Source organism: Astatotilapia calliptera, chromosome 5 (assembly GCF_964374335.1).
Source record: "Astatotilapia calliptera chromosome 5, fAstCal68.1, whole genome shotgun sequence".
NCBI classification, from domain to species: Eukaryota; Metazoa; Chordata; class Actinopteri; order Cichliformes; family Cichlidae; genus Astatotilapia; species Astatotilapia calliptera.
In genome coordinates, this window is record NC_137426.1 from 8,894,716 (window position 1) to 8,920,481 (window position 25,766).

Here is a 25,766-nt window from a genome sequence, read left to right on the forward strand (position 1 = left end):
CAGTGGCGAGGCTGCCGGACACTGGCGCCACCGGGCCGTCTGACCACCACCAGTAGGCAACAGGTGAAGTGTCTCGCCCAAGGACACAACGACCAAGACTGTCCGAGCCGGGGCTCGAACTGGCAACCTTCCGATTACAAGGCGAACTCCGAACTCTTGAGCCACGATCGAAAACAGAGGTGATGGCCAATGAGGCTTAGCCTCTGTATGCTCACAGTTATTCCATTAACCTTACGGAGGTTAATGCCTCATATTTGACTCCATTAATCATTAATTATCATATTCAACATTCCCAATCAATTTAATTTATTTTAATTAAAACTATATCTGTTTTTCAATACATGCATATTTCCAAACTTTTGATTGTTAGTGTGTGACTAATTGCATCTCTCCACCTCTGTTACCTAGCCTGTCCCACAGCTATTGTAAGAGGCACAGGACCATGTCGGGAAGATTTACGATATGAGCTCCAAGTGTGTGTCATTAAAACTGGGTTTCTTGGATTCCCTGCCATGTGCCACTGCCTCAAATCCATCACATTATTCTCAACCAGCCAGGAGTACTGTCGGTGTGAGTGAGTGTGACGGTGGACAAACACGCAGTGCCCGCACTTTTCTGTCACTCTTAACGAGCACCAGTATCTCCGTCACCTTACTCTAGAATGCACTTTCAGCTCGTGTTGAGCCCTGAATCACTTGGACAAAGAGGTTCACTTTGTGAAAAGTGAGAAAACACTTATGTTACTGCTAAACTGCTCACAGCACAGTTCCCAATTAAACACTCATTAACTTGATTGCTCTGAATAATGGTGGTGCTTATCTTCCTCAGTCTAAAGATCCTGTTGTGCTGCAATAAGCAGGCCATGCCATGGCATTTCTGCAAGAAATTGTCAATCTGAAAGTGGCCATATTTTCATTCTTAACAACTCAGTTTTCCACTAATGAGGGAAAGCACTGGAATAATGTAGGAGTGATGTATGCAGACTGTGATACTGAAGATACACTGGAAAAATAGTACTTCTTTTATACTGCATCTATATTTGTCATTATAAATTAAAATCACTACTAGTTAACTCATTTAGTACAGGACACACCTGAAGGGGCTTTTATTTTGGGATCGTGGGATATATTTATATTGTGTGTGTGCACAGCTGTTGCCTTGTAGCCATCTAATCTGAACAGTACAACTGCTATGAGCCTAATCAAGCCTTTGACTGACACTAGGAGATGAGTGGTAATGAAGTTCTCTTCAGTGTTAAAAGATGAAAAAGAGTGAGGCGAAGAGGCCTCTAATTGGGTATCCGTGCCACTTCAGATTGCTGTTAATGGCCAGTATTCATCCTAATATGGTGGTCAGTGTCATGGGGAGAAAGCAAACAGGAAGAGAGAGCGTAGCCAATTGCAGCTCAGCGACTGTCAAATGGAAAAACAAACTTGTTGAACCTTTTATATTTTCCACATTGGAACTCCTGTCAGGAGTCATAAACCTAAAAGCATAAATGCAACATAAAGAAACTGTAAAAAGAACTTTCCTAATATTGTGTCATACCCTTTATTTCTTCCTGTGTTGCCTTGGTATCCCACAGATGTTTATTTGGATTCAGATATAACGGGTGAAAAGGCAACTGCATCAAAATGAGTTCATTTTGGTACTCAATGAATTGGACAGTCCTGTATCTGTTGGTACAGAGTTTAACTCACCAGTTATTCTAGGGCAAGTTCATATCGTAGCATTAAACATTTACGACCTCCTACAGTATTTATATATATATATAATATGACATGCACAAGGTTATTTGTTCTCTTGCGTTCCTTTTTTGCTCTAAATTATGCTAGTGCACTCTGAAAGCTCATTGGTTGTCTCCTAGCACCAATTTGACCAGATCATCACTTGACTTGAATATCAGTTGCTCTGCGTAGCTGGTGTCACTCTCCTCTAACCTTTGTTCCCTTCATCTTGAGCTTCAGCACTCTGCCCCATTCATACTATTGCCTGTCTTGTTTTTCGCCCTATAGAGGGTCAGTTCTGCCCAAAGGCTACTCTTATATGTCAAGTAAGTGATCGGCTCTTTCTACATTGAACTCAATCATCTCAGTAAAAAACTATCAGTGCTTCCACTGTAATTTAACAATTATTCCTTACTTTTCTGACACCATGAAAATATAATATTAACTTTGGAGAGTGCTTCTACCAGCATAGCATAGCATAACACAAGCCTCATGCAGGTTTGCACAAGTCTAATGTAACAAAACTGAAGTTGTGTTCACAGTCTGTGTGCACTTAGTTTTATTTACAGTGGTTTGTTGATTACCTATACTTAACTCATCTTTACCTGTACTGTCAATTAGGATTTTCCAGTTATGGAAAAAGAGATTAAAGGATGCCTCGAAGATAGAAAATAAATGTAAAATTCAATTTAAATGTTTCGAGCTTAAAACAGAAAAAAAAAAATCACACCCCAAAACAGCCTCTCCAAATATGCTTTTGTTTTATAAGAACCTCTTATCTTATTATTCATATCTTGCATAATACAATTAGTATGACTAATGTTAATTATCTCTAGAGGCTTTCAGTGAGAACAGAACAAAATCCTTTCACAACCTTTTTTGTATCATTTTGAGTGGTGACACAGCACTTGTTTAGACAGTTTTTGTTTTTTTTTACAGAAATCAGACAGCTCTATTTTATCATGGGTCAAAAGAAGCGGTATTCACTTTTGTTTTTGTTTGTTTATGGGCTGACTATGTGTCATTTTGACTGGTATCCAAACCAAAAAGAGACCTCTCCTGCAACCCTGTGTGTCTATTCCAAAGTAAGTTCACAGATAAAATCATTACAACTCAGTGTGTTTGGAATCTGGTCAACTTATTGAGGTTGTTCTGAGGCCAGAGTCAGAAAGCAGCAGTGCGATGGTACCAGATGGGGGTTGCCTTATTTATTGTATTTAGGACGCCTCTTCAGTTAATTAGATACTAGCATGCAGCTGTGGATGGTAAATGATGACTTTGTTAGGATCTTTTTAAAGTACTGCCCACCTTCTCACTATTCAAATAATTTTCTTGTAGCACAGAAGAGAATAAAATTGTTTTTGTTAGACTGAAGGCTCGCACAAAGGACCGGGTAAACTGGGTAAAGCTTCTCAAGGAGATTACAATAATATTGTAATGTTTAGAGTTGAGCGTAATATCTACTCTTTAAATCTCTTATAACATTACAAAAACATCTTGTTCACGTTCTTCCCTGTTGTCTCAATATAAAGACGTTTTTTATTTAATTAATTGAAAAGCTTGAGCTTATTGAGGGGGTAATGGTGCCTGATGTTGTAGTCATTTCAAATTATCAGAAGGTCAACTCCATGTAATCAAGCTCTATTACATCTCACATCAGGAGACGTATCAATTAGCCCCTGCATATATCTCTGTGAGCAGGATGAAAGAAAGAAAAGCTGAATGACGATGATGACGATGGAGGAAATTATGCATCATACCAACAGTATAACTGTTTGACTAGTGTATGCATCAGTGGTTTGCTTTGTGACAGTTATGTGCATTGTTTCTAAATGACACTATCAAATCAGTCCTCACACTTATCCAATGACGTATATGCAATTAGTGTCACATATTTCTAAGCTAATTTCCAAATCCCAGGTTGTCACTGGAGATGAAGCGTGACACTTTCTTTTGTCTGTAAAATGGGGAAGACAATGTCGTTTGGTGATGAGATTTCTAGAATGACTCATAATCACTTGATGTCGTCAGTAGTGATAATTGGTCTGAGTTTTTTTTTTCATCTTCCGTACTTTTATTATGCATGTAAATTTAACAACTTCTAATTATCATGTGCTACCTTGATTTTGTGTGCCTGAATCACCATTTTATTATGTGGTACATCAGTTTCCTTCATATTCTTTCTTTTCACATCATATCCTTTAAGTATCATTTCCTTCTCTTTTTGAAGTTAACTATGTTGTTTAGTTTTTGGTTTTTTTGTGCCCTTTTGTGCCACAGGGAAAAGCCAATAAAATCCCAATAGCTCTAATCACCCAATTAGTCACAGAGACACTCAGAAACTTAGGAGTGGTGTTTGTTTCAATCCACTTATGATTCTGTTCCTTCATGATTAGGGCCCTGAAAGTGTAAGGTATTGATTTTAAAACTTTATTTGTAGTTGTGTAAGTTTACAATCTTACTAGGTACACTTTATTAGGTACACCTTGCTAAAATTGAGCCCCTCTTGCCTTCAGCACTGCCTTAATTCTTTGCATCATAGAATCAAAGAAAGAGCTTGAAGCAAGCCTTAGAGAATTTGGACCATATTGATGTGATAGAATCATGCAGTTGTTGCACATTTGTTGGCTGCTTAACCATGATGTGAACCTCGCCTTAGCCACATGCCAAAGTTTTGAGATCTGGTTACTGTGGATAATGTTTCAATACAGTTACCTCAATGTTTGAAAAAACAGTTTGATGCAATTTGAGCTTTGTGACATGGTGTGTAGAGCAGGGCGATATGAGCAAAAATATTTATCACGATATACATTTGAAAATTCGTGATAACGATATAACTGACGATATAATTGACACTAGACAAAATACTTTACAACTCCACAACTTTATTAGTGCAAAAAACCCCATCAATGTATTTTCACTTAAACAAGCAGCTGTTTATTATGTGCATTAAAGTTATATAAAAATGTAACAAATTCCTTGCTGACAGTTTAACCAAAAGGCATTTCCAGTGGAAATTGGCCGACATATCCTCAGCATAACATGTATAATATCCACAAAAGTTAAAAAGAGGTTATACACACACAATACGGTAATATTATGTTGAAGCACAGTACGTATCACTCCGCGAGGCTCTTGCCTACGATAGCCGTAATGCTCCGACAATCCATCAAGCGGTGCGGGTTCGTGGCTTAGCAAAGTCGTACTAAAACATTTTCCAAAAAACACGGTAATAACGACAATCCCGCTAGCGTGCGCTATGAAAAATAGTGCTTTGTTGTGTATCTGACGGACGAAAGCTAAACCAGTTCCACACCACTGAAGTTGCAGCATTTTTACAAACCATTTCTGGTTCATCCGTTAAATTTAACGATCCGCTTTTGCCCTTCTCATTCTCCGTCACCGGCACACTTTTTCCTCCATGTGCGTATGAAAACACTGCGCATGCGCGTTTTACCCATGTTCTATCGCGATATTTCATTTTCTTATCATTGCCCGACATTATACCGGTATTACCGTAAACGGTATGATATGGCCCAGCCCTAATGGTGTGTTACTGTATTCTGCTGGAAGTACCCATCAGAAGATGGTGTTGTCATAAAAAGAGTCCACAATAATACTCAGGTCAGTCCCAGCATTTAAACGATGATCAGTAAGAGGCCCAAAGTGTCCCAAGACTCATCAGATCAAGCAACCTTTTTCCAGTCTCTTTTATCAAGTTTTGGTGAATCCATGTGGACTGCAGACTCAGTTTCCTGTTCTTAGCTGACAGGAGTGCCACCCAGTGTGTATAGGCTACAGGAGGCCTCTGCTGCTGTAACCCATTTGCTTCAAGATTCAGAACTCCTCTTTTGCATATCTTGGTTGTAACGAGTTATTTGAATTACTTTTGCCTCCCTAAAGCAGTCTGGCCATTCTGCCCTAAACTCTGACATCAGCGAGGCATTTTCACCCATAGAACTGCCGCTAACTGATTATTTTTTGGAAATGAGACAAGGTTGCTTGGAACCTTGTCTCAGTCTGCAGTTGCAGAAGTTCTCAAGCTAGCACAACAACAATGGCAAAATTCAAATTCACTTAAATCATCTTTCTTCCCCATTCCGATGGTCAGTTTGAACTTCTGCAAGTCCTCCTCCCTATATCTGCATGCCTAAGTGCATGCAATGAGTCTCATGCGCATTAATAAGCAGTTGAATATGTGTAGCTAAAACGTGTAAGTGTAATTAAATGTTAAAAAAAAGAAAAGGCTGATGGTGTTAAATTAATTAAACATTTTTCTTTTTTCATTTTGTCCAGATAATCACTTGGTTTTCAGGTTTTGTTACTTAGTCTGTCACTATAAAAATGTCAGTTTTCTTTTATTGAGTTAACAAAAAAGTGAAAAAAATGTATTTGCGTTAAACAGTTTCAGCTGTTAAGGCTGATGAGACAAAGTTATTTGTAATTTTTAAAGAAACTAAATGAAACATCCTGCATTGATGACTTATTTTCTCCTTATTTTGCTGTTGGGGTTACATCTGGGAACATCCACTTAGGATATGGGTTTTGTTGCTAACATCTGTATTCATTGCTTTCTACATGTGAGCCAAACATCCCTGACACATTATAAAAAGGAAGTATTAATGGGTCATTGGTAAAAGCTCTTTGCAAACTTGTGATAAGTTGCAGGTAGAGGAAAATTAGATGAATAAACACATCAAAATCGAAATCACTGTCAAAAATCCTAGAGGAAATAGAAGAAAATACTAACATGAGCCATACATGGCTATGGTATTATTTAGGGACAAATTACAATATTTTAAAACCACTTTTGCCTAAACTGAACGTAAAAGTTTAATTTTGTGGATATACAAAAATTCATTTAAATCTAAAGACCTTCATAAAATTCAGAAAAACAGAGACTTACAGTATTGTAAGCTGTGGATGAGCTGTAATCTGTCAACCATATGGTATCTGCCGCACCATGGTCATGTGATTTCACACTCAGTTTGAGTCCAGATTATGACTGCCAAAATCAATAGAGGTGGGCACACAATATCTAAGTAATTATGGGAGCCAGTGGGGTTCTGGGAGTGCTGACAACACTGTTATTGTGAAAGGACTGCTTCCTTTTCCAACCTTACAAAGAAAAAAAAGTTCAAAGGCACGTCCTGCACCCTAATGCTACTAATGATAATTATGTGATACTATTCAATTCATTTTTATCTATATGGCACCAAATCACAACAACAGTCACCTCAAGGTGCTTTATATTCAAAATACTGAGAAAAGCCTAATAATCAGACAACTCCAAATAAGCAAGCACTTGGTAACAGTGGGGAGGAAATCCCCCTTTTTAACAGGAAGAAATTTCCAACAGAACCAGGCTCAGGGAGGGATGGCCATCTGCTGTCATTGTGATGTAAGGGGAGGGAGAAAAGACACACTGTGGAAGAGAGCTAGAAATCAATAATAATGTTTAAATGTGGTTAAAAGGGGTGTATAAAGACATAGAGAGAGAATAGAGGCGAGTGAAGAAGAAGTGCATCATGGGAAACCCCTAGCAGCCTAGGCCTATTGCATTCTAAGTAAGGAAAGGAAAAGTTTTCAGCCTAATCTCAATAGCATCAATGGTGTCTGTCCCTGAATCCAAACTAGGAGCTGGTTCCACAGCAGAAGAGGGGCGTGAAAGCTGACGGCTCTGCCTCATACATTATATTTGTGCTGGTTACAGAGTCCTAAACCCCTGGTAGAACTGAGATCAGTCTTAAGACATCAGAAACTATGTTTGATTTTTGAACTTTTAAAGCCACAATTCATCAGAAGGTACTTTTAAAAATATTTCAGCTATACTCAATAGGTCAGTAAAGTTTGTACATGAGAAGTGCTGGAGAATTCAAAACTGCAGGCTGATGGAGGGAGGATAGCTCCAAATAACACTGACGTGGCTGCATAACATTTTAAGGGAGGAAGTCAAGTATATCTTATTGTCTGCTAGTATATATGTTATGTCAAAAGGGGGAAAAACAATCTTTTAAATTAAAACGTTAGCAGTGCTTTAAATGCTGAATACTCTGTGCAGTGTGTGGTGTGTAAATGTTAAATTTAGTCAGGCTGCCTCAGGAGGGCACTGAGTGCAGACACAGAGTCACAGTGAGAAATACATAGAGGGGAACTGGGGGGGGAAAAAAGAGTCAGCATGAACCACATATAGTTGCTCCCATAATTGCAAATTGTATGGTTAACTTAACACTGCTGAATTCCCATAAACTAACTCTGAGGGGCAGAAAAAAGTAGTCATAATGTGTATAGTCAACCTGCTTCTAGCCTGACTTCCATTTGTTGTGCCCCATGTAAGCATAGATCCTCTTTCATCTCCAGCTCCACCCCGCTGGCAGCTCAGAGGCTTTAACAGGCAGAAAGGTGTTGATTGTACTTAACCTGCATGCTTCATGCTGCCTCTCTGCTCTACCTGTTGGGGCTCAACTATGTCTTGGTGATTCCTGCAAACCCTGGGGAATCTTTCCTTGGTGGCTGGTAGCACAGCTTTATCTGCTACAAAAGCAGAATATCGGTAATCTAGTGTAACAGTATCTCCTGGGCAGTAAATGAAAACTGTGTTTTTTGTGTTCATTTCATTGTTTCACCCTGGCTTGTGTAAGTGTGTATGTGCTACCCGGAACATTATATTCTCATGGGTGTGGTAGGTGTGAACTAGCATCAAAAGCCTTGAGTCACATCCTCTTGCAGCTTTTGTAATACTTGTAGCCTGGCAGTTAGACAGTGATGTTTTCTAAAAGTAGAGCCTTCTTTATTTCTCTTTAAAATAGTCGATCATTTATCAGACCTTCCTAACTGCTGTATGTGTGGGATAGTCTTGTATAAATAGCACTGAGTGTTAGAAAGCTGAGTCACAACCCCCTCTCCTAAAAAAATTTCTGTGACTCATTTTGAATAATAACTTATTTTCTAAAATCTGAAAGCACGAACACTTCTCTTCTACTATTCTATATTTGGTGCGGAGAGGTGGACATGAGAAGCTGGGAAACTATATGAAATCTAGTGAATGCCTTTTATAGAAGTTTTTGTGACTGTGTGCGGTAGCCATAGTGTTGTCCTTTACTGTCTTGTAGACAGGAGGAAAGTACAGGATGAGGGCAGGAGGACACAAGGAAAGGAAAAACCTGAAAACTAGACCACTAGGGGAGGGGAAAAGTCAGTTCTGTTATGTTGTTTATGTTTTAGTTGTATTGATAATAAGCGTCATAGTTTAATAAAGATTGACTCTTACTTCACCGCTCTATATTAGCATTTTGAGTAGAATTAATTTCCAAAAGAGACAAATACACTTTGGTCAGAAGAAGACTTGGTGTATTTGGTTCTATGACCTTGCTTTGGGACATGGAGAACAGGAACAAGACTCCAGCAAAGAACAAAGCAGATTAAGTCCGACACAATATGGAAGGTGGAGTTCGTTTGGTCTTGGGTTACAGCATGACGTGCAGAGAGCAGCAGCTGTCGTCAGGCTTAAGCAGTTTTTACCTATGTAGGTCTATGTGAAGTTTGCCAATAAGGCATAAAGAATGGTAGCAAGTGAGGCAGCAGCTGATGTGGTTTGGCATTAAGCTGAGTTGCTGTCAGCTGATATACTGGGATTGCAGACTGAGCTTGACTCTGTGGTCAGCCCAGTAATGTGCTCAATTTAAAGATGATTTTGAAAGCTTTTATTCAGAAAATTCCCATGGATGTTGTGATAGTGTAAACCTCGCTTTGGCAATAACAAAAAGAGGACATTGTGACAGTCTAAATTAGAGTAAAATTTCATCATTGTAGAGGGGAGTGTTACTGCCAGTCACAAAAAAAAATTCTGAATGAACTCTGATGAAATGTTTATTTCCAGAATTGTGTCTTTCGTCCCTCATTGATAGAGGTTTTGTAATGATTTGAGTATGAAAATTCGCCAATATATATCATACTATGTATACTATACCCTGTGAAATACATAGATAGAAAATAACTCAAGTCGTTCAAACATCCGTGTGAGATTTTGTACCTTGATTTGTAACATGTCTCTAGCTTCCTAACAAAAAGGAAAATGTGATTACTCAGTAATGCATTAGCCAACAGTGCCTGCGCTTATTCCTCTGTGGGCTGAGCCAGTGATTTTCTCCATTATGTGTGAGTCTGCTTCAAAATCTGCAACATTGGAGAGCTTTTCAGCTAACTGCCTGCCACTGTTGTGTCAAATGGACAATGGAATGGTTAGGCTAATTTGTGCAGCAGGGGTTTTATGATGTTGAAACAAGCTGTCAGAGTGAGGCAGATAATAGGACAGAGAGATCTGATATTGTAGTTCAGATTAGGTAATGTCCCTTTTCTTTATTAAAAAAAATAAATAAATAGAAGCTTGCTTTCAAGCCAACATCCGACTGCAGCATTTGGTCATTTTGAATTAATAGAATCTGTTATTAACAAGCAATGAAAATGCAAAGCAAAGTAACACTCAAAACTTGGATGGACATATCTTGATCATAGATTATCAGAAAAAGTGGGAGGAAGGCGGAAAAACAAAGGGGATACTTTGCAGGGAGGGAGAGTAAGAAACAGCGGAATAAAACCAGACAGGAAAACGCTGGCATGCATGTGAGGAATGGGAAGCGAGGGAGAGAGCAAAACAGGGAGGGCAGGACGGAGAGAGAGGATAAGGGAGGGCTGCTCTCAGCATCATCTGACAGGAGAGAGGCTGATCTCCGACAGCAGGTGTTGGAGGATAGAGAGTGAGTCAGACAAACGGAGAGAGCGATACATAGAGGAACACCAAGTTGTTGAGGAGAGATTGAGCTGCAAGTGAGCCAGTACTACAGGCGGGTAAGCATGGAAAGAGATGATGGAGCACACTGGCTCTGTTAGGATGAACTGCTGAAAGATAGATGAATTGAGCCAAACTCAACCCAAGATAGACAGATGAAAGAAAGCGAATGACAGAATAGAAACAGCTAAAGAACAGTCTTACTCTTGTGTAGGTGTTTCCGTCTGATCCTGATCTGCATTGATCTCTTTATCAAATGCCACTTTGAATGTTGAACTTTCTCTCTCGCTCTCTTTATCTCCTTCCCTCTTTCTCTCTAGTCCACCCAGGAAGTGGCTGACTGGCATCTCGAGTAAATGACTCTGCTTTCATTGTGCATTAGCTGCTGTACTTGATTAGATTAGTTGCTCTCTACTAAGTGGACCTGCAAAGCTTAGGGGTTTATGTGTACTTGTCTCTTTGAGGCTGCGCGTGTGTGCATGTGGGTGTGTGCATGTCCATGTCTGTGTTGTTGTTGGTAAAAGGAAGGATGCAGCCAAGCAGGACATTACTCTTAAAGCTAAAACGTGATCCTGATATTATTTTTGTTCAGTATTTATGAATCTCCGAAGCCCGAGCCAAGAGCAAGAATTTAATCTGCAGAGCTATTGAAGAGTGAAACCTGAAGCCGCTCCAAGGACGATGAATTGGAAAATAGCATTCTGTTGTTTGAGCGCTCACATTCATTTGAGTTTTGTTTGACTGTAATGTCAACAGTTATCAAGCAGAAAATGTGCCAGCGTGTCCGCAGAGTTTGTGCTTTGCCAAAGCAAAGTCTCTAGTTCACTCATTTTGCAGCAACTCCAGGCTCTGTTTTGTGGTGACACATCAAGGGAAAAGCTGACATGATGATGATGATTTTGATCACCATTTTAGCAAAACACAGTTACTGCTTTACACCCGGTACTAGTGGAAGCAAAGCGGGAATAAATAAATATGTTGTGGTTTAGATAATGGGGCTGTTGTTCTTGTGCTGACTTTATTTAGTGGTGGTTTATTTGTTTTATTGCTTTTTGTTGGGAGATTTGCATTTGAAATGCATAACTATATTTGTCTGTGCAAATTGCATATGTAGTTGGATTGGATTTTTGTTTTAATTTAACTATATGACCTAAAATCATTAATTGGACCAAACACAACTGGGTGGATCTTTATGATGCTCTTATTTTAGGTAAGTTTGAAAGTTTGATTTCTTCTTGTTGCATACATTAATCCTACCTCATTTAGGCATTACTTACAAAGCACTGGGTAGCATTTGTGATCTCATTTAAAATGCACCGAGGTCTCCTTGCTGTGCATAAGTTGTATCCTAAACCCATTATGGTAAGCTTTAATGGATAAACTTACTGTACTATTAATAGGCAAGGTTACTCTACCATAGCAGCACTCGACCAGATGATATCTGACTCCTCCTGCAGTGCCCGTGGTTATCGTTTGTTTGCCAAAAAAAACAATGCATCATTGAGCCGGACATGTGCAATATTCATGTTCAGCCAGTATTTAGCCTGGGGTCTCTACTGTTTGTTTGATAACCACTGTAGATGGTAATCGCTGATGAGCCTCCCAGATGACCCTTCAGATGAACGTTTTAGATAACCATTTTCTGCTTTTTCATGCTTGTAGACCTGACCTTAGGCTGACTGAAGGCAGAGTTGTTAGACAACTGATAAACAGAAAATGACAAATTGTCAGTATATTTTAACTTTTGTGTCAAGCTGTAAAATAATGTTTATTTGTCCTGTTGTCCTATTTGTTAGCAAGATTACACAAAAAATAATCTTTCCAATTTTAATTAAACCTTTAGAGGGTTATAGCACAAGCGAAAGAGCACATTGCAATTATTTTGGTGTGAATCAAAAGGTTAATGTTTGATTTTATTTCACAATTTTGTAATAACTAACATTAACTACAACTGCAGCTTTTCTCGTTATATGAATAGATCAGTTGCATTTAACGGAGGGTATGCAAAGAACTGTAGCTATTTGAGAATATGGGCGTTTGTAACAGAGCTATAATAACTATTAATGTGAAATTGATGTTATTATTTTGCTGCTTAAAGATTTAGATGTGTGTTTGTGTTGTATTTATGTATTATTTCTTCGCGTGAAGTTTGGCACCCATCTAGTTTTGCTGGTATGGTTTCATAGTCTTGGATCCAAATGTGACTTTTAGAGAAAAGAAATTATATTTACGTGGCCAGTACATTTTACTGTTAATTTGATAAACTAAATAAATGCGTTTTCCTCTGTTTGTCTGACCATGACCCTGCATGCTCTCTGTGACTACAGTACCCCTGTAAACACAAACTACTCAAAATAATATTTTTAATCCAGTTTGTAGAGCATTCAGTGTTGTCCCGCTCATTGGCATTTGCAGGTGCCGCACAGCCTGCGCCTTGGTTGGAGAACAGGAAGCTGGAATGCTTATCAGAGCTCATGACCTGGCAGTCCGTGGAGGCTGCTGCTGGTAAACACAGGATTAATTGGTGGATTTAGATTCAGAATGCTTTGTGTCCATTTTAGAAACTTCTGGGAGCAGAAATGAAGAATAAAATTAGAATAAGACTGTAATCCAGAAATTAAAAGGCCTGAAGATCAGTATCAGTTCTTATGCAGATTCACTGTTTGTCTATGGTATCATCAGTAGTGTTGCATAGACTGAGCATTTTGCAGTTATTATTAGGTGTTATCAGTGTGTCAAAAATGAAAGCTTAAAGTGGCTCTGTGTCATGCTGTTTAACTTCCTTTCTACAGTCTGTTAGCCAAAGAAATTTGAAATTAAAATGCATATCTGGCATATTTGGGTAATTATTTATAATTATTTATCATTTATACATGTCCTATATAATATTCAGCAAATCAAGAATATGTTTTACTTGGATAACTGGAGGTAATTGTTTAAAAAAAAGACTATCTTTATTAATAGTGCCCATATTTATTTTAATTTCTCCCAACTTTCATGTGTAACCTAGATTTTGGGCTTATTTTCTTTAAATGGAGCATCTTAGAGTGATTCAGGGGTTAGGTGATGTTGCTAGGTGACACACACCTTTATACAGTTCCAGCTGTAACAAGAATTCAACCTCAAAAAGGAAAAAAAAGAGAAGCTTTGTGCACAGCATGTATGCCACGGAGAAATAGATGTAACTATGAGATGAATGTGTTGTCAAGAAGAAAAAACTATGACAAATTTGTTTGTGGTGGTGACTGTGGGCTCAGCCCATAAAAACAGATGATCAAGGATCTTTTATTAACACTGGTATGAGCAATGTGTTTTGCTCAGCAGAGGAGAGAAAGTGATAAGTCATGATTTACCTTCTTTCTCTGTCTTTCCCCCCCCCCCCTTTTTCTTTGTATGCACATATGTCTAAATAATACGAGTGTGCAAATAATTAATTAGATAAAGAATAAACCGTTCAATTGGGATCATTGGTTGGCTGTTTGGCAATAGACAGGGCAGCTCACACTGTTTAACCTAGCTAGATAGGTGTTTCTTGGGTTGAGCTTCCTGTGTTCCAGTCACCCAACCACCATGACACAGTGACCCTCACATCTGCCAGCTGCTGTTCAAAGGCGTGACCTGTTCTACATCCAGAGCTCATTCAAACATAGCAGAGTATTTAGTGTAACTGTGGCCCATTTTATATAATGAATGAGAGAAGCTGTGTAGCATTTAATATTAAGAAATAACACTTGTTTGTAAGCAAACTGCTTGAACGGGCATTCAATTGATAAAAAAGGAATCACCATCTATTTTCTCTTGAATGCCTGTCTGACACTCTGCATAATCCACTGTCAGAGGCCTTGAAATATTTAGTGGCTTCAATTGTACTCATTTATTTGTGTTTCTCGTTCCGCCATTTAGTCCTGCTTTCTGTGCCCTTGCCTCTCTGCCCTACCTTAATTGGTTTGCATATTCCTAATAAGTTCCCTGTGTAATTACAGCTCTCTGTAGGTATCCTTCAGTCTTTTGTGAGTCTATATGTTTATTCTACCTCTTGTGGTCCCTGTGTTTTGGTTTGTTTTCTTGGATTTTCTAGTCTTTCTGTGACTCATGGGGTTGTCATCACTAAACACATCTAACTGTCTTCTACAAAAGTAAATGAAAGTCACCTGGTTTGGACTTTTGGTCACATTAAATTAATTTAAAATTGTATCAAATATATCCGTACTGTAATCCCTGCAGGATCATGAGTTATGAGACGAGATAGCCGTCTCTACCCTTTCTCCTAACATCTTTAATGTTTTAATTGACTAGGTCATGAGTTCAGTCACTGTAGCCACCTTCAGAGTTTAAAAAAAATTATGCATGTAGAAGATGCTATGTGATGTAGAAGAACTATGTGAATAATATAGCCTTCCTTGCAGAGATGATACAGCTCATGCATACCGTTAGTGTTCAATTAGAAACAGCCTTGAGTCATTTTGGCTCCCCAAAGATTCAAGTTCTTAGCTTTGGCAGTACTTGCCATCATTCTTGCCCCAGAGTCTCTTGAAGTAGCCAGGAAGCTCCAACATCTCAAGTACAAACGTCTGATGAGATCAGTAGTCATATTGGCAAAGACAAGTCTATGCTTTCTTCAACTTCCGTTACTGCATGGGTTCTAGCGTGAACGTCTCTATGCAAACAAAAATGTGAGTCTTTAGCACAGTTATTATTGCTGCACTTCTTTATGGTTTTGTGTGCTGAATCCTACTGAAGAAGGACAAGAAGGGCAAGGTTAAAGCCTTCCAGATGAAACGCTCGCACCAAATCCTCTTTGTCAGTCTGCTCAACCACCTTACAAGCACCTGTGTATGCCAATACTGTGCACACCAAGCAACCGTTGCAACTCTAATTCAGAAAAATCGATGCAGGCATGTCTGTCAAATGTAGCCTGATTGCTTTACAAGGCACTTGCTGTTAGATCTCCCAGATGGAAGTGTTCATCCATGGCACCCAAGAACCAGTGGAAAGATTTTAACCAAGCTGTGGTCCATCCTGGTACACTACAACCATGCAGGTGCTCCTGCACCAAGAGTGCAACAGTACTGCTCCCCGGTCAAAGAAGTGTGTGAAATGGAACAAGATCAAACAAACTGGGGAAATCCTGGTCGCTAAAACATATTGAGATGCTACATTAGGAACATTATCGCAATAATGAATGAATGAATAGCGCGGTGGTAACTGTTCACCAAAAAAACCCACAGCCCCAAGTATTGTAATTGTTGTGTAATTTTTTTCAACAATACAATGTGAACAAACCGATTTGTAGCTTTCTGTTAGCCAAAATTCACAGAAATGAGAGTCTAACCAAAATGACGAATAGAGAATGCAGAACATCCCTGGTGAATGTTCCCTTCACCAGTGAACCTCAGGCCTTCACAGCAGCAGTGTTATCATGTCACATGTCAGGATTGTGGTATTTGTTAACATGTGCTTGCTTTAATAGAATGCTGCAGTCCAGTCTCATTGAATCAAGCTTACCTCATTTACCCCATCAGTAAATCTACGCTGATTATCTGCCTTATAAATCATTTTGGTGATGGTAGAAACTGACACACACAACTTCTTTTTTGTTTGGCTGTTTCTTTTTATTTGTTCCTGGTTTACTGGTTCAAGTCACCTTCGTGCATATTTAGCATAGAGACAGCTAACTGATAACGGAAACCTCCCATGCATAAGATGCAAGTTTATTTAGAGAGACAAGAGCATAACTGCAGCCAGGTTCACTGCTTGGTCACTTTCATTTATATTAAGTGAAACTTCAGCAAAGGCATGAATGTAAAGTAAATAATTGAATATTCTCTGAAGTAAAACAAAAACACCTTCCAAAGTCTGTGTGTGTTTGTGTCTTTTAATATACGGATAGTTGAGCAAAAATGTCACCTTAGCCTATGCAGATTTCTGACTTTTTAAACTCAGTAAGCCATTTCTTTGTCGGCAGATTTTGATACATCACTCTTTGCTCCACGCGGCATTTGACATGTTTTATTGTGTTCGAGCTGTATTTTCTGAAAGATGTAACATCAGTGTTCACACTCTAAAGGAATGTCAGTTCTAAGAAGCTGAGGATCCAGCATAAAAGGATCAGGCATCCCCTTTCAGTTATTTCCCTGAATTCAGCAGATATCAGAGAACAAAGTACTGTTTTTGTGCTATGTTATAAATATATTTCCTAACCTCAGCTCCAGGTCAGCAGTCTGTTGTCATAAAAGTGCAGCTCTGTTTACTCAGACTTATAGATTCAGACAACCTAGGCAAGGTGCTGCAGTAACTAATAACAGATTTTGTCTCGGAAGAAAGAGCACTGTGTAAATCATTTTTATTGTAGCATTAGACCACTGTGGCGTGTGCCAAAATGGCAGAATGATGGAAATATGTGAGAGTGAGTGCACACATCTCCACCATTTCTCACTGAATTCTCACAAAGAATCAGATTGTGCTATTGTTCTTTGTTTCTTTTGCTCCCAAGCAGTGTTTAGAAATGCCCTCTGCTGCAGGTTTGCGAACAGGATGCATGCACAGACGGGCTGCCAGTTCTAGCAACTGACTGTTGTGTGAGACGAAGTGTGAAGTAATATGCTGTGACCAGGATCCTGGTCAGACTGGTAATTCACTCCAATCACACAAAGAAGAAAAAGGGTAGAGAAGAACAGAGAAGAAGCAGTGGGTTAGCAGATGAAAGCTGAAGGGTACTTTCTTCCTCTGCTTCATATCTATTTTCATCAGGTTTCACCTCATTTCCACACTTACATTTTCCTCTGTGTAGTTCTCCTAATGTCTTCTGATTCAAGGTCTTGCCTCTGAATACATTCACCAGATTCAACCTTGCTTGTGAGCACAATAAGTAAACACAATGGATGGGGGGTTTCAAATACTTCCAAAAAAAGATTACACTGTGGTGTAATAATAGCTTTGGTAGGAAGTGTCAATTGCATTGCAGGCATTTTCCCATGCACTTATTGCTTAAGTTAGAAACTTGACTTATGGCTACTAGTAACCTCTTTGTCTTTCTCTGTCCCCATACCCCCCTCCACCTTCTCTGACTTACAGGAAACAAGATGGAAGGATCCGTCGTATCTCTGATGAAGTAGAGCCCCCACTAGCACATTCCCGCCCTCCATTTCTTTCCCCCTCACTTTCAAAGGTAATACAAGGCTTTGACCTGCTGCTGCTACTCTTTTCTTTAATCAGGTTTGCATTTGCATTCAGACACAGTGCCAAGAATCCCACACGAACAATGTGAAACTGAGGGTTTTACCACTTAAAGTTACGGTTAACTCAGTTCCATTGATAATATTAGTAATTGTGGCATAACGTGTCATCCCCTTCTATGCATGATTGATTAATAGCATTTACTGGGATAAGAATTACAGCCCTGATTAATATCTCTTTAATTAATACTGTCACACTTATGAGTATGGTGGTATTAAAAGTCAAAAGGTCGTGTCAAGATATTGTCATATAGACCAACCTGTCGGCATGAAAAATGACATTACTGTTTCCTAGTGATCCCCCTGTGTGTCTGAATGTTTCAGTGAGAAGAGCAAACAAATGATGATTTAATCCTGCTATATGTTTTCCAAAGACCTTTTTTTCATTTGGAATATATTTAAAGTAATTGTGCATTTGATATAGTCTGCACTGCAGGGAATGAATGTGATTAAACTCCGTCATGAAGTTGTACGCTAGACTGAGTAAGGCGCTATGGATGTGGTTTCGAGTACACTTCTTTATCTTATGGAAAGGACCCACTGGACAGCTGGCTGTGATGGAACTAGAGATCAATGGGGTGGAGCTGGTTGCATCAGTCAGACACCGCAGTGACAGCTGACAGCAGCCGACAAAGAAACAGTTTTAGAGTTTGACAGCAGTTGAAATAATTGGCGCATATAGGTTGTTGCAACTTCTGCTTGGCCAAACTGAAAATTATTTTTAAAAGTATGTACGGCTACAGAAGTCTTAGTGATTCAGCTTTTATTAAATTTCACACAAGCACATTCTCACTCTCATTTTCTCACGTACTGACGCTTGGTCAGGACCTCTGTCACTTTTCGATGTGCGGTTTACTGCTCCGGAATACAATTTTACTGGATAAGAAAGAATAACAATGAAAAAAAAAAAAAGATAGAGCCTGACATGGAAGAAAGGAGTGTGACTCCTGTCTGAGACCACTGCTTTTATGTTCCATCTCCTTTTTTTCTGTTACTTTTTGTTCAGGTTGAGCCAATTAACTACTGCAAGATTTAGGAAAATATTGTGTTCAAATATCCTTTCTTACAATGCGTACATTAGAAGGTAAATTTCTCCCTTTATTGGTTTACGTCAGTAAAACATCCTGAGGCAGTGACAACACAAGCAGATCACTTGTACCTGTAGGCCTATGGTGTCTTTTTAGAAACTGAAGGACTTTTACTGAAGTGTGCTGGTCTACCTTGCATATGAAAAGGGGCTCCCATTTTCTCTTTCGGAAATTTGATTCATGCTGCTTTTGGAAACCATCTGAAAGCACCATGTTTTCATGGTTTCTTTTATGCACAGCATGTTTTAAGTGCAACAAAGATTTGCTGTGCAAATATATTTTCTATGTGCAAGTTATTAAGCTGTGCCTTGCTCTAATATCAGAAATGAGGTCCAGCTGTAAAGTTACAGCAGCAACAACTATGGATTGCATTGTCACTGGAATATACATGCATTCAGGTGCTGATGCAGAACGTGTAAGAATGTTTTTATAGTTTACTTGATTCTAATCTGTTGCTGAGTTTGTTTTACGCTGCTGGAATTGCAGCTTTTATAATACAGAGCACACACCGAGAATACCTGCTTAATCAATAAAATTAATTCATTTGATCTGGCAACAAACTAAAACTATTTCCATCTCTCCTTTATTATGTGACTTTAATGTTTAAATGTAACCAGTTTAAAGTTTCAGAGCTCTAATGTGCATCTATCACATTAGAAATAAACAGTAGCAGCCAGAGAGTGCACTCAGGATTTATTATTCTAATTACTGTGAATTGTAGTTCTTGTGATACTGACTTCACACCTCATCTATTAGTTGTAGTATCAAGTGTGCCTCCCGTGTCTTATTTCTGTGTTTGCGCCTTGGGTCCTTTGTGTTTCATTGCAAATCTTGTTGCTTTATTATGAATGTCTTTCTCAGTCTCCTTTGGCTATTTGCAGTTTTACTTTGAAGATCTGTTTTCTTTCCTGTCCTGTGTTAGTTTTGCTTCCTCTCTATTTCCTCCCAATCGTCCCTCCAATTGACTGTCTTCACCTGTGTGCGATTGCTTTCACCTGTGTCTTGTTATCCTCCTTTTGGACATTCACTAACCAGCCCACTGTGTATTAATACGTCTGTCTCCCTTTTTATCTTGTCAGATCATCTGTGCTTCCTGTCTTGCTGACATGTATTCTCTCTAGAGCTGCTGTGTGTTTCCTTTGTTCCAGACATGTGATTAATCAGCAAAATAAAGGCTCCTTTTTTCTGTACATTGTATAGTTATCCTGAATTTAGGTTCACTCTGATCACTCTGATCTCAAATCCATGTCAAGGCATGGGGAGTAAGTAGGGACTAGATCACACAAACTGGTACAACTAAATACCAGCACCATGAAATCTGATGGTTCCAGCCAGGCATTAATGTATGAAGAGCTCGCAGTGACAACTGGTTGGAGTGACATGTTTCTATGACTAACATTGCAGTTTTTTAAGCTCAATCTGACATTACATTTACTAAAGTTTAAATACAAACAGAATGCAATGAAAGCAAATCTCCATCCAATGTAGATTTTCAGCCTTTCCACTTTTGCACAGAGATTTTTCCAGATTCTCTTCTATTTAATGATATTGTGCACTGCAGATCATGAGATATTCAAAATCGTTACATTTTGACTTTGAGGAATTTAAAATTGGGAGCCTGATCTTGGTATTTTTCTTTAAAAAGTAATGGTTTCAGTTTAAACAATTGATATGGTTTATGAGATTTGCAAAAATAATTTGCAAGTCGTTACACTTCTTAGATTAATTTTACATCTTGCACGTTATTTGCATCTTAATTCTCTCACAGTAGGAGATGTAAAATAAAACTAGTTACTCTGAAACTGGGCTACATATGAAATGTTATATACATAACATACATCTCGCCCTTAATCTGTGTCTTTAATTTTTCATTGGTGCCCTCTCTCTTTTTAGCTCATCAAATTCTTTAACTGTTACCCCCAGGTGAAAATTTTCTCTGTTGCCTTCACCCCCGGTAGCTCCGGTTGGCAGACTGTTGTGGAGCCTGACAGTCTGTGCCCTCTGCAGGCTTACGGGACAAATATAGATCTGTGGCAGTTGTTCCTCTCTAATAGCGTACATACCAGTGTAGGCACAGTGGGGGTATTTCTGTCATGCTTGTAAGGGAAATACAGTTTGCAAGGCATTAATAATCTACATATGGAGTTTCAGGAATAGATTTAGCATTTCATCTGTTCAAATTATTTAAATGATGTTCTTGTTTCTTAATGTGGTTTGTTGTGTCAAAATGTAGAGCTATTTATACTTCCACAGTCTCAAATGGAAAGAAGCGAGAGTGAGCTGTTATTTTTTTGTTTTTTCCAAAATGGATTACTTACAGGAAGTATGTATACATAAAGGTTAACAGGTTCAACCCACTAGTGCTGTTAAAACAATGAAGTTAATTAATATTGTAATGCTTTATTTTTTATCGCTATAGAAAATGTTAGTGGTTGAAGTTAAAAGCCCCTTAAGTAAAACAAATCCACATTAGATGAATCACAGAAATGTATAATGAATGCAACTTATTAAGTGCATATTGTGTGTTTTCATTTGATATGAGGTATACTAATACACTAATGGTGGCCTGTTAAGCTTTGCTTACAGACATAGCTGCATAGTTATAGGAATCCCTTTTCAGATTCACAAATGCATTTGCACATGTTTATGAAGTGATTTCTCTGATGATTATAAAACTCTGATTTGGTACAGTTGCAGGTCTTATATAAGAATATTACGCAGGTAAAACCAAAAAAAAAAAAGCCTCAGGACTCCAATGGGAACTGGGAAAAGCCTGATATATTGCCTCAGGTGATAAATGTAAAAATGTCACTTTGCATAGGGAGCTAAAAAGTACTAGTTTAAGAAAGGGGAATAACCTTGAAGATTTTGACATTTAAAAAAAAATGCTTAGCGGACCTCTGTGAACTACTCATTTGTGACTGAGGTTACATTAGCTGCTCCAAGTGTAACACCCTCTTACCCTCAAATATGTTAATACACTCTCTGCAGCCAAGATGCAGTGCAACGGGTAGACGAATGATTAGAAAAAATAAAACTTTATCTCATATAAAAGCGCCATAAAAACTGCTGCATTGGTTGAGTACTTTTTTTAAATTATGTCATTAACCACTTTCGGTTTAACATTAATAGATGAGCACTAATTAATTAAACTCTTGTAAAATTTCATTATCTTTGCCGTCTTTTTTCTTGCTGGATATCTGTGTCTAAATGTTTTGTTCTTTCCTTTTTACTGGAGTGAGACAGTAGGAAACCTGCTTGGACATACAGAGAACTGAGCAGAAGTTCTGCAGACCTTAACCTCTGTGGCAATCAACCAACTCATCTGAGGCGTTGATGGAGTGGAATGGGCCATCTGTGTGAACTCCATTTGTGTCCCTGAGGCCAATGTGGCCACAGCAAGGTCAGGCTAGTTTGCGCCAGACCCGATGAATGGACCACAATGGATTTTCTCTGGCTGAAATACTAGGCTTCTCTGCCCATTGGTCGACTCTCTTGAAGTTTAGTTTTCTGTTTTACTCAAGGATTTGCCTTTGAGAAAGCAGCTAACCCACAGAGTATAAATGAAAAGAGTGTGAAGAGGTGTGGGAATATTGGTTTGGACTCATGTGTTGGCAGTTTGTTTGTCAAAATCCAAAAGGCGCTAGTTTTGAATAGTTAGAATGAGAAGTAAGCATTTGAATCAGAGCGGGATAAAAGTCTGGATTGTATGGGTCATTGATGTAAATAGTCCGTACATGTTTTCATGGACATACTATACTTAAATGTACACAACCATTCAATCAAATCAGTCAATCAATGAATTTGTTGATTATTCAGCCTCTTTCACTCGCACACTCTATCTGAGGCCCAGCAATTGGCTATAATCCACTCAAAGAAAAAGAGATGTGTAGCTCATGCTAACAGTACATTCACTGCAGCAGCTCCAAACCGTCTCTAAGGGCAGAGACAAAAGAGCAGCTTAAAAGACTGAAGGTCCTGAAGAGTGGAAGTGCAACCAACAGCATTTTTTTTTAGTAAACACTGTTCCTTAAAATCACACCAAATACTGCACTTATTAAAATCAAGATTGTGCAACAGCTTGTTGAATTTCCCACCGACTTAAGCTAAAATGTTGCACACACCAGCATGACTTTACAGTCAGTATGCTTTGTAACTGAAACAATGTTAACACTAATTGTGAATCTGAATAGCGTTCACTACTCTCTGCCCACAACTTCGTTGCTGTCATCTACCACTGTTACATTTGGGCAAGTGTGTAACTTTGTAAGTGAACTAGTGCTAAAGCCAGTTTCTGAATAAACAGATTAGCTAATAAATTTTTTAAAAAGTAATAAAATGCACCCTCGGGATAGTGTTTAAATTGCATGGTGCAGTGTCACTCTACTGAATGTATACCTCTGTATACGAGATGTTCAAACCATGTCATCCTGTCACCCTATACTCTTTAGTTTTCCTCAAAGGAAATCAGTGAAGACCAGTGGCTATGTTCATCCTTGATTGTAAAATATAAGTGCTTTTTATACTGTATATTGCTAAAATGTATCCTTTTGAAAGCTTCCCTCTGTTTTTGAAGTGGGTCAGTGCAGATATCTGATACTGGAGGAGGGCCTGATCAAGAGACGAGCCAAGAAAAAGTTCTGCTTGTAAGGAACAGCTTCCCTTTCATCCCAGAGTGCCTCCCTGGTCTTTTTATCTCTTTCTCTCTCTTCTACTTTCTCTTGCACTCTTGTGTCATACCCATCTTTAACTATGCACAAATGATTTTTAGAATTGCTGAGGTTCGCTGAGCAGATTTTAGCTTCACTTATTTACCCCAGTGGAGGCAAGCTTTGAGCTTTCACGTTGTTGTTTTCTTTCTGTTCATCGTCTTTTTTCTTGATTTTCTCTTTCATTTATTTTGGGCTACTTTGTCTTTTAATGAAGTGATTCTCAAAGTGCAAACCACAGGGAAACTCGAGCTGTAAGGTTGGTCTTTAGTTATATAACGGGAAAGAGATGATGAGACTCATGACTTGAGAAATTTGAGATGAATGAAAAGAGGAAGAGAATGTTCTCATATTGTGATACAGCAAAAAGAGAACTATGCAGTTTTAAGTCCACATGCAAGTGTGTGTGCACGAAAAAGAGAAGACGGTTTCACAGAGTACAAAGGGAGGGGAGCAACATTGTTCCTCCCTTCGTCCTACTTCCTTTACCATAGCTCTATTTGCCGTGGGGGTGTGGAGGGTTGGGTGTGGGGGGTGAAAAGGGGAAGGAAGGGCAATAATATCCTCACATTACAGCACATGCTGCTTTTACCTCACACACAGATATGGGTTTTGATGGACAGCTATAAGTTGTTTTTTTTTTTCCCCACAAATCCACTGCCTGAGCGACAGTGAATGTAAAGTGTCATTGTCAGGCTCGCCTTTCTCCTTGGGGCTGACAGTGACATCAACACCCTCGCTCTTGTCAGCTTGACTGCATCTGTACTTGTGGAATAATGACGGAGCTCAGCATGGCTGAGAATGTCTTATTGGATAGACTGCTCAGTAGTCCCCCCAATAAGCCTTTTTTCAAGAGACGATGCTTAAGTGATGTGAGTATTTTTCATTTGCTGGAACTGAGTTTGTTATTTCTGTTATCTTGCTTGACTCTTAAGTTTGCTCGGGAACACAAATATAAATATAGTATGTGTGGTGTTGTAGAAAAGGATTGCACAGACAGATAACACTTCACTAATCTTTTTGTTTTAGGAAGGAACTGTTAATAGCACATACCTTGGTAACCTGGTTTCATTATGTAAATATTTTGTATGTCTCATAATAAGATGGTTTTCCTTGCATTGTTAGGGTTTGTGTGCTGCTGTGCTCATAGAGTGCCTCCACAATTTGGGAGTGCGCCACTTCTTTTTCTCTCTCTCAAAAAAAAAAAAAGAATTCGGCACTGACGTGGCTGCTGTGGAGTCTGTGTGGTTCACTGATAATCTGTTCAGCCTAGGACAGTGTTTGTTGATGTTTGTTTTGCAGTCAAGAGAGCAGTATCTCCTTGAATATCATATGGCACTGTTTATTTTCACATAGAACAATAGACTGGGGCTGCACCTTTGGCTTTACTAGGTCAGGATCAGATGTGTGTGCGTTTGTGAAGCATGCTTTCATGGGTGGAGGCGTATATATGTATGAGTTTGCAAGTATATTTTAGCACATGCATGTGTGAAATGTTTGTATGCATACATGTGTATTCTATCCTGTTGTTGTGTGTGTGTTAGTGTTTGTGTGTGTGTGTTTAGCAAGCCCCTGCAGTGCTCCTCAGTAAATTTAATCTGTCATGTGGAAACATCAGCTTGGCACTTCAGTCCACTTGTGTTACATGGTGAACAGAGGGCTCGCCCCACAACAGGCACTGCTGTCAGGGCTGCTGCAGTTCTCTCCTCCTTCAGCTCAGGTTGGAGCTGCTTAAAATCCTTAATGTGGCCTCTGCAGATGAGGGTGCATGCCTAAGGGCATTTTCTTTTGCTTAACCTCAACAAGTGATTCTCCTAATTGAGCAAAAATATATTATTTAGGGTGTAATGAAAAGCCAGTAGTGGCATTGAAATCTGTGTGTCTAATTAGCAATATTAGTATCAATTCCCTAAGTGGACACGTGCTCATTACCAAGCATCATGATTACACCATGGCTGATATCAAACAGAGTTGCCAGATCATGTATGATAATTTATTTTAATGTCATGTTTTGGACTCTTCCTGTTGCCTGATAGGTTGTAGTGTGAAGTGTGTCTCATTCACACATGTGATGTGACTGTGTGCTTCATACACCAAAACCTGAGTGTCTTCCAGCTAATTGCGCAGAGTCAGATGAGCTGTTGGCTTTAGCAACAGAGAGAAGCACCATGGAGCTTTGATGCTCATTTCCCCCTAAGAGTTACTTGTTTACAGTGTGT

General features: G+C 38.9%; 1 protein-coding gene across 17 annotated transcripts in view; it reads left to right on the plus strand.

The window, feature by feature from the left end:
- The window catches only part of rap1gapb (RAP1 GTPase activating protein b), a 106,513-nt gene that overhangs the window by 59,671 nt on the left and 21,076 nt on the right, over positions 1 to 25,766 (plus strand). For 10 of the 17 annotated variants that reach the window (XM_080301637.1, XM_080301635.1, XM_080301639.1 and 7 more), the window contains one exon: positions 17,590 to 17,683. Coding sequence is in view for 9 of the 17 variants with exons in the window: in XM_026167062.2 (XP_026022847.2) it covers positions 17,590 to 17,683 (94 nt within the window). In the remaining 8 variants the exon portion in view is untranslated. Of the gene's footprint in view, positions 1 to 10,422; positions 10,575 to 10,835; positions 10,868 to 17,036; positions 17,229 to 17,589; positions 17,684 to 24,146; positions 24,420 to 25,766 lie in introns of those variants that run through there. The other 7 variants (XM_080301636.1, XM_080301640.1, XM_080301634.1 and 4 more) reach the window with 4 other exon arrangements.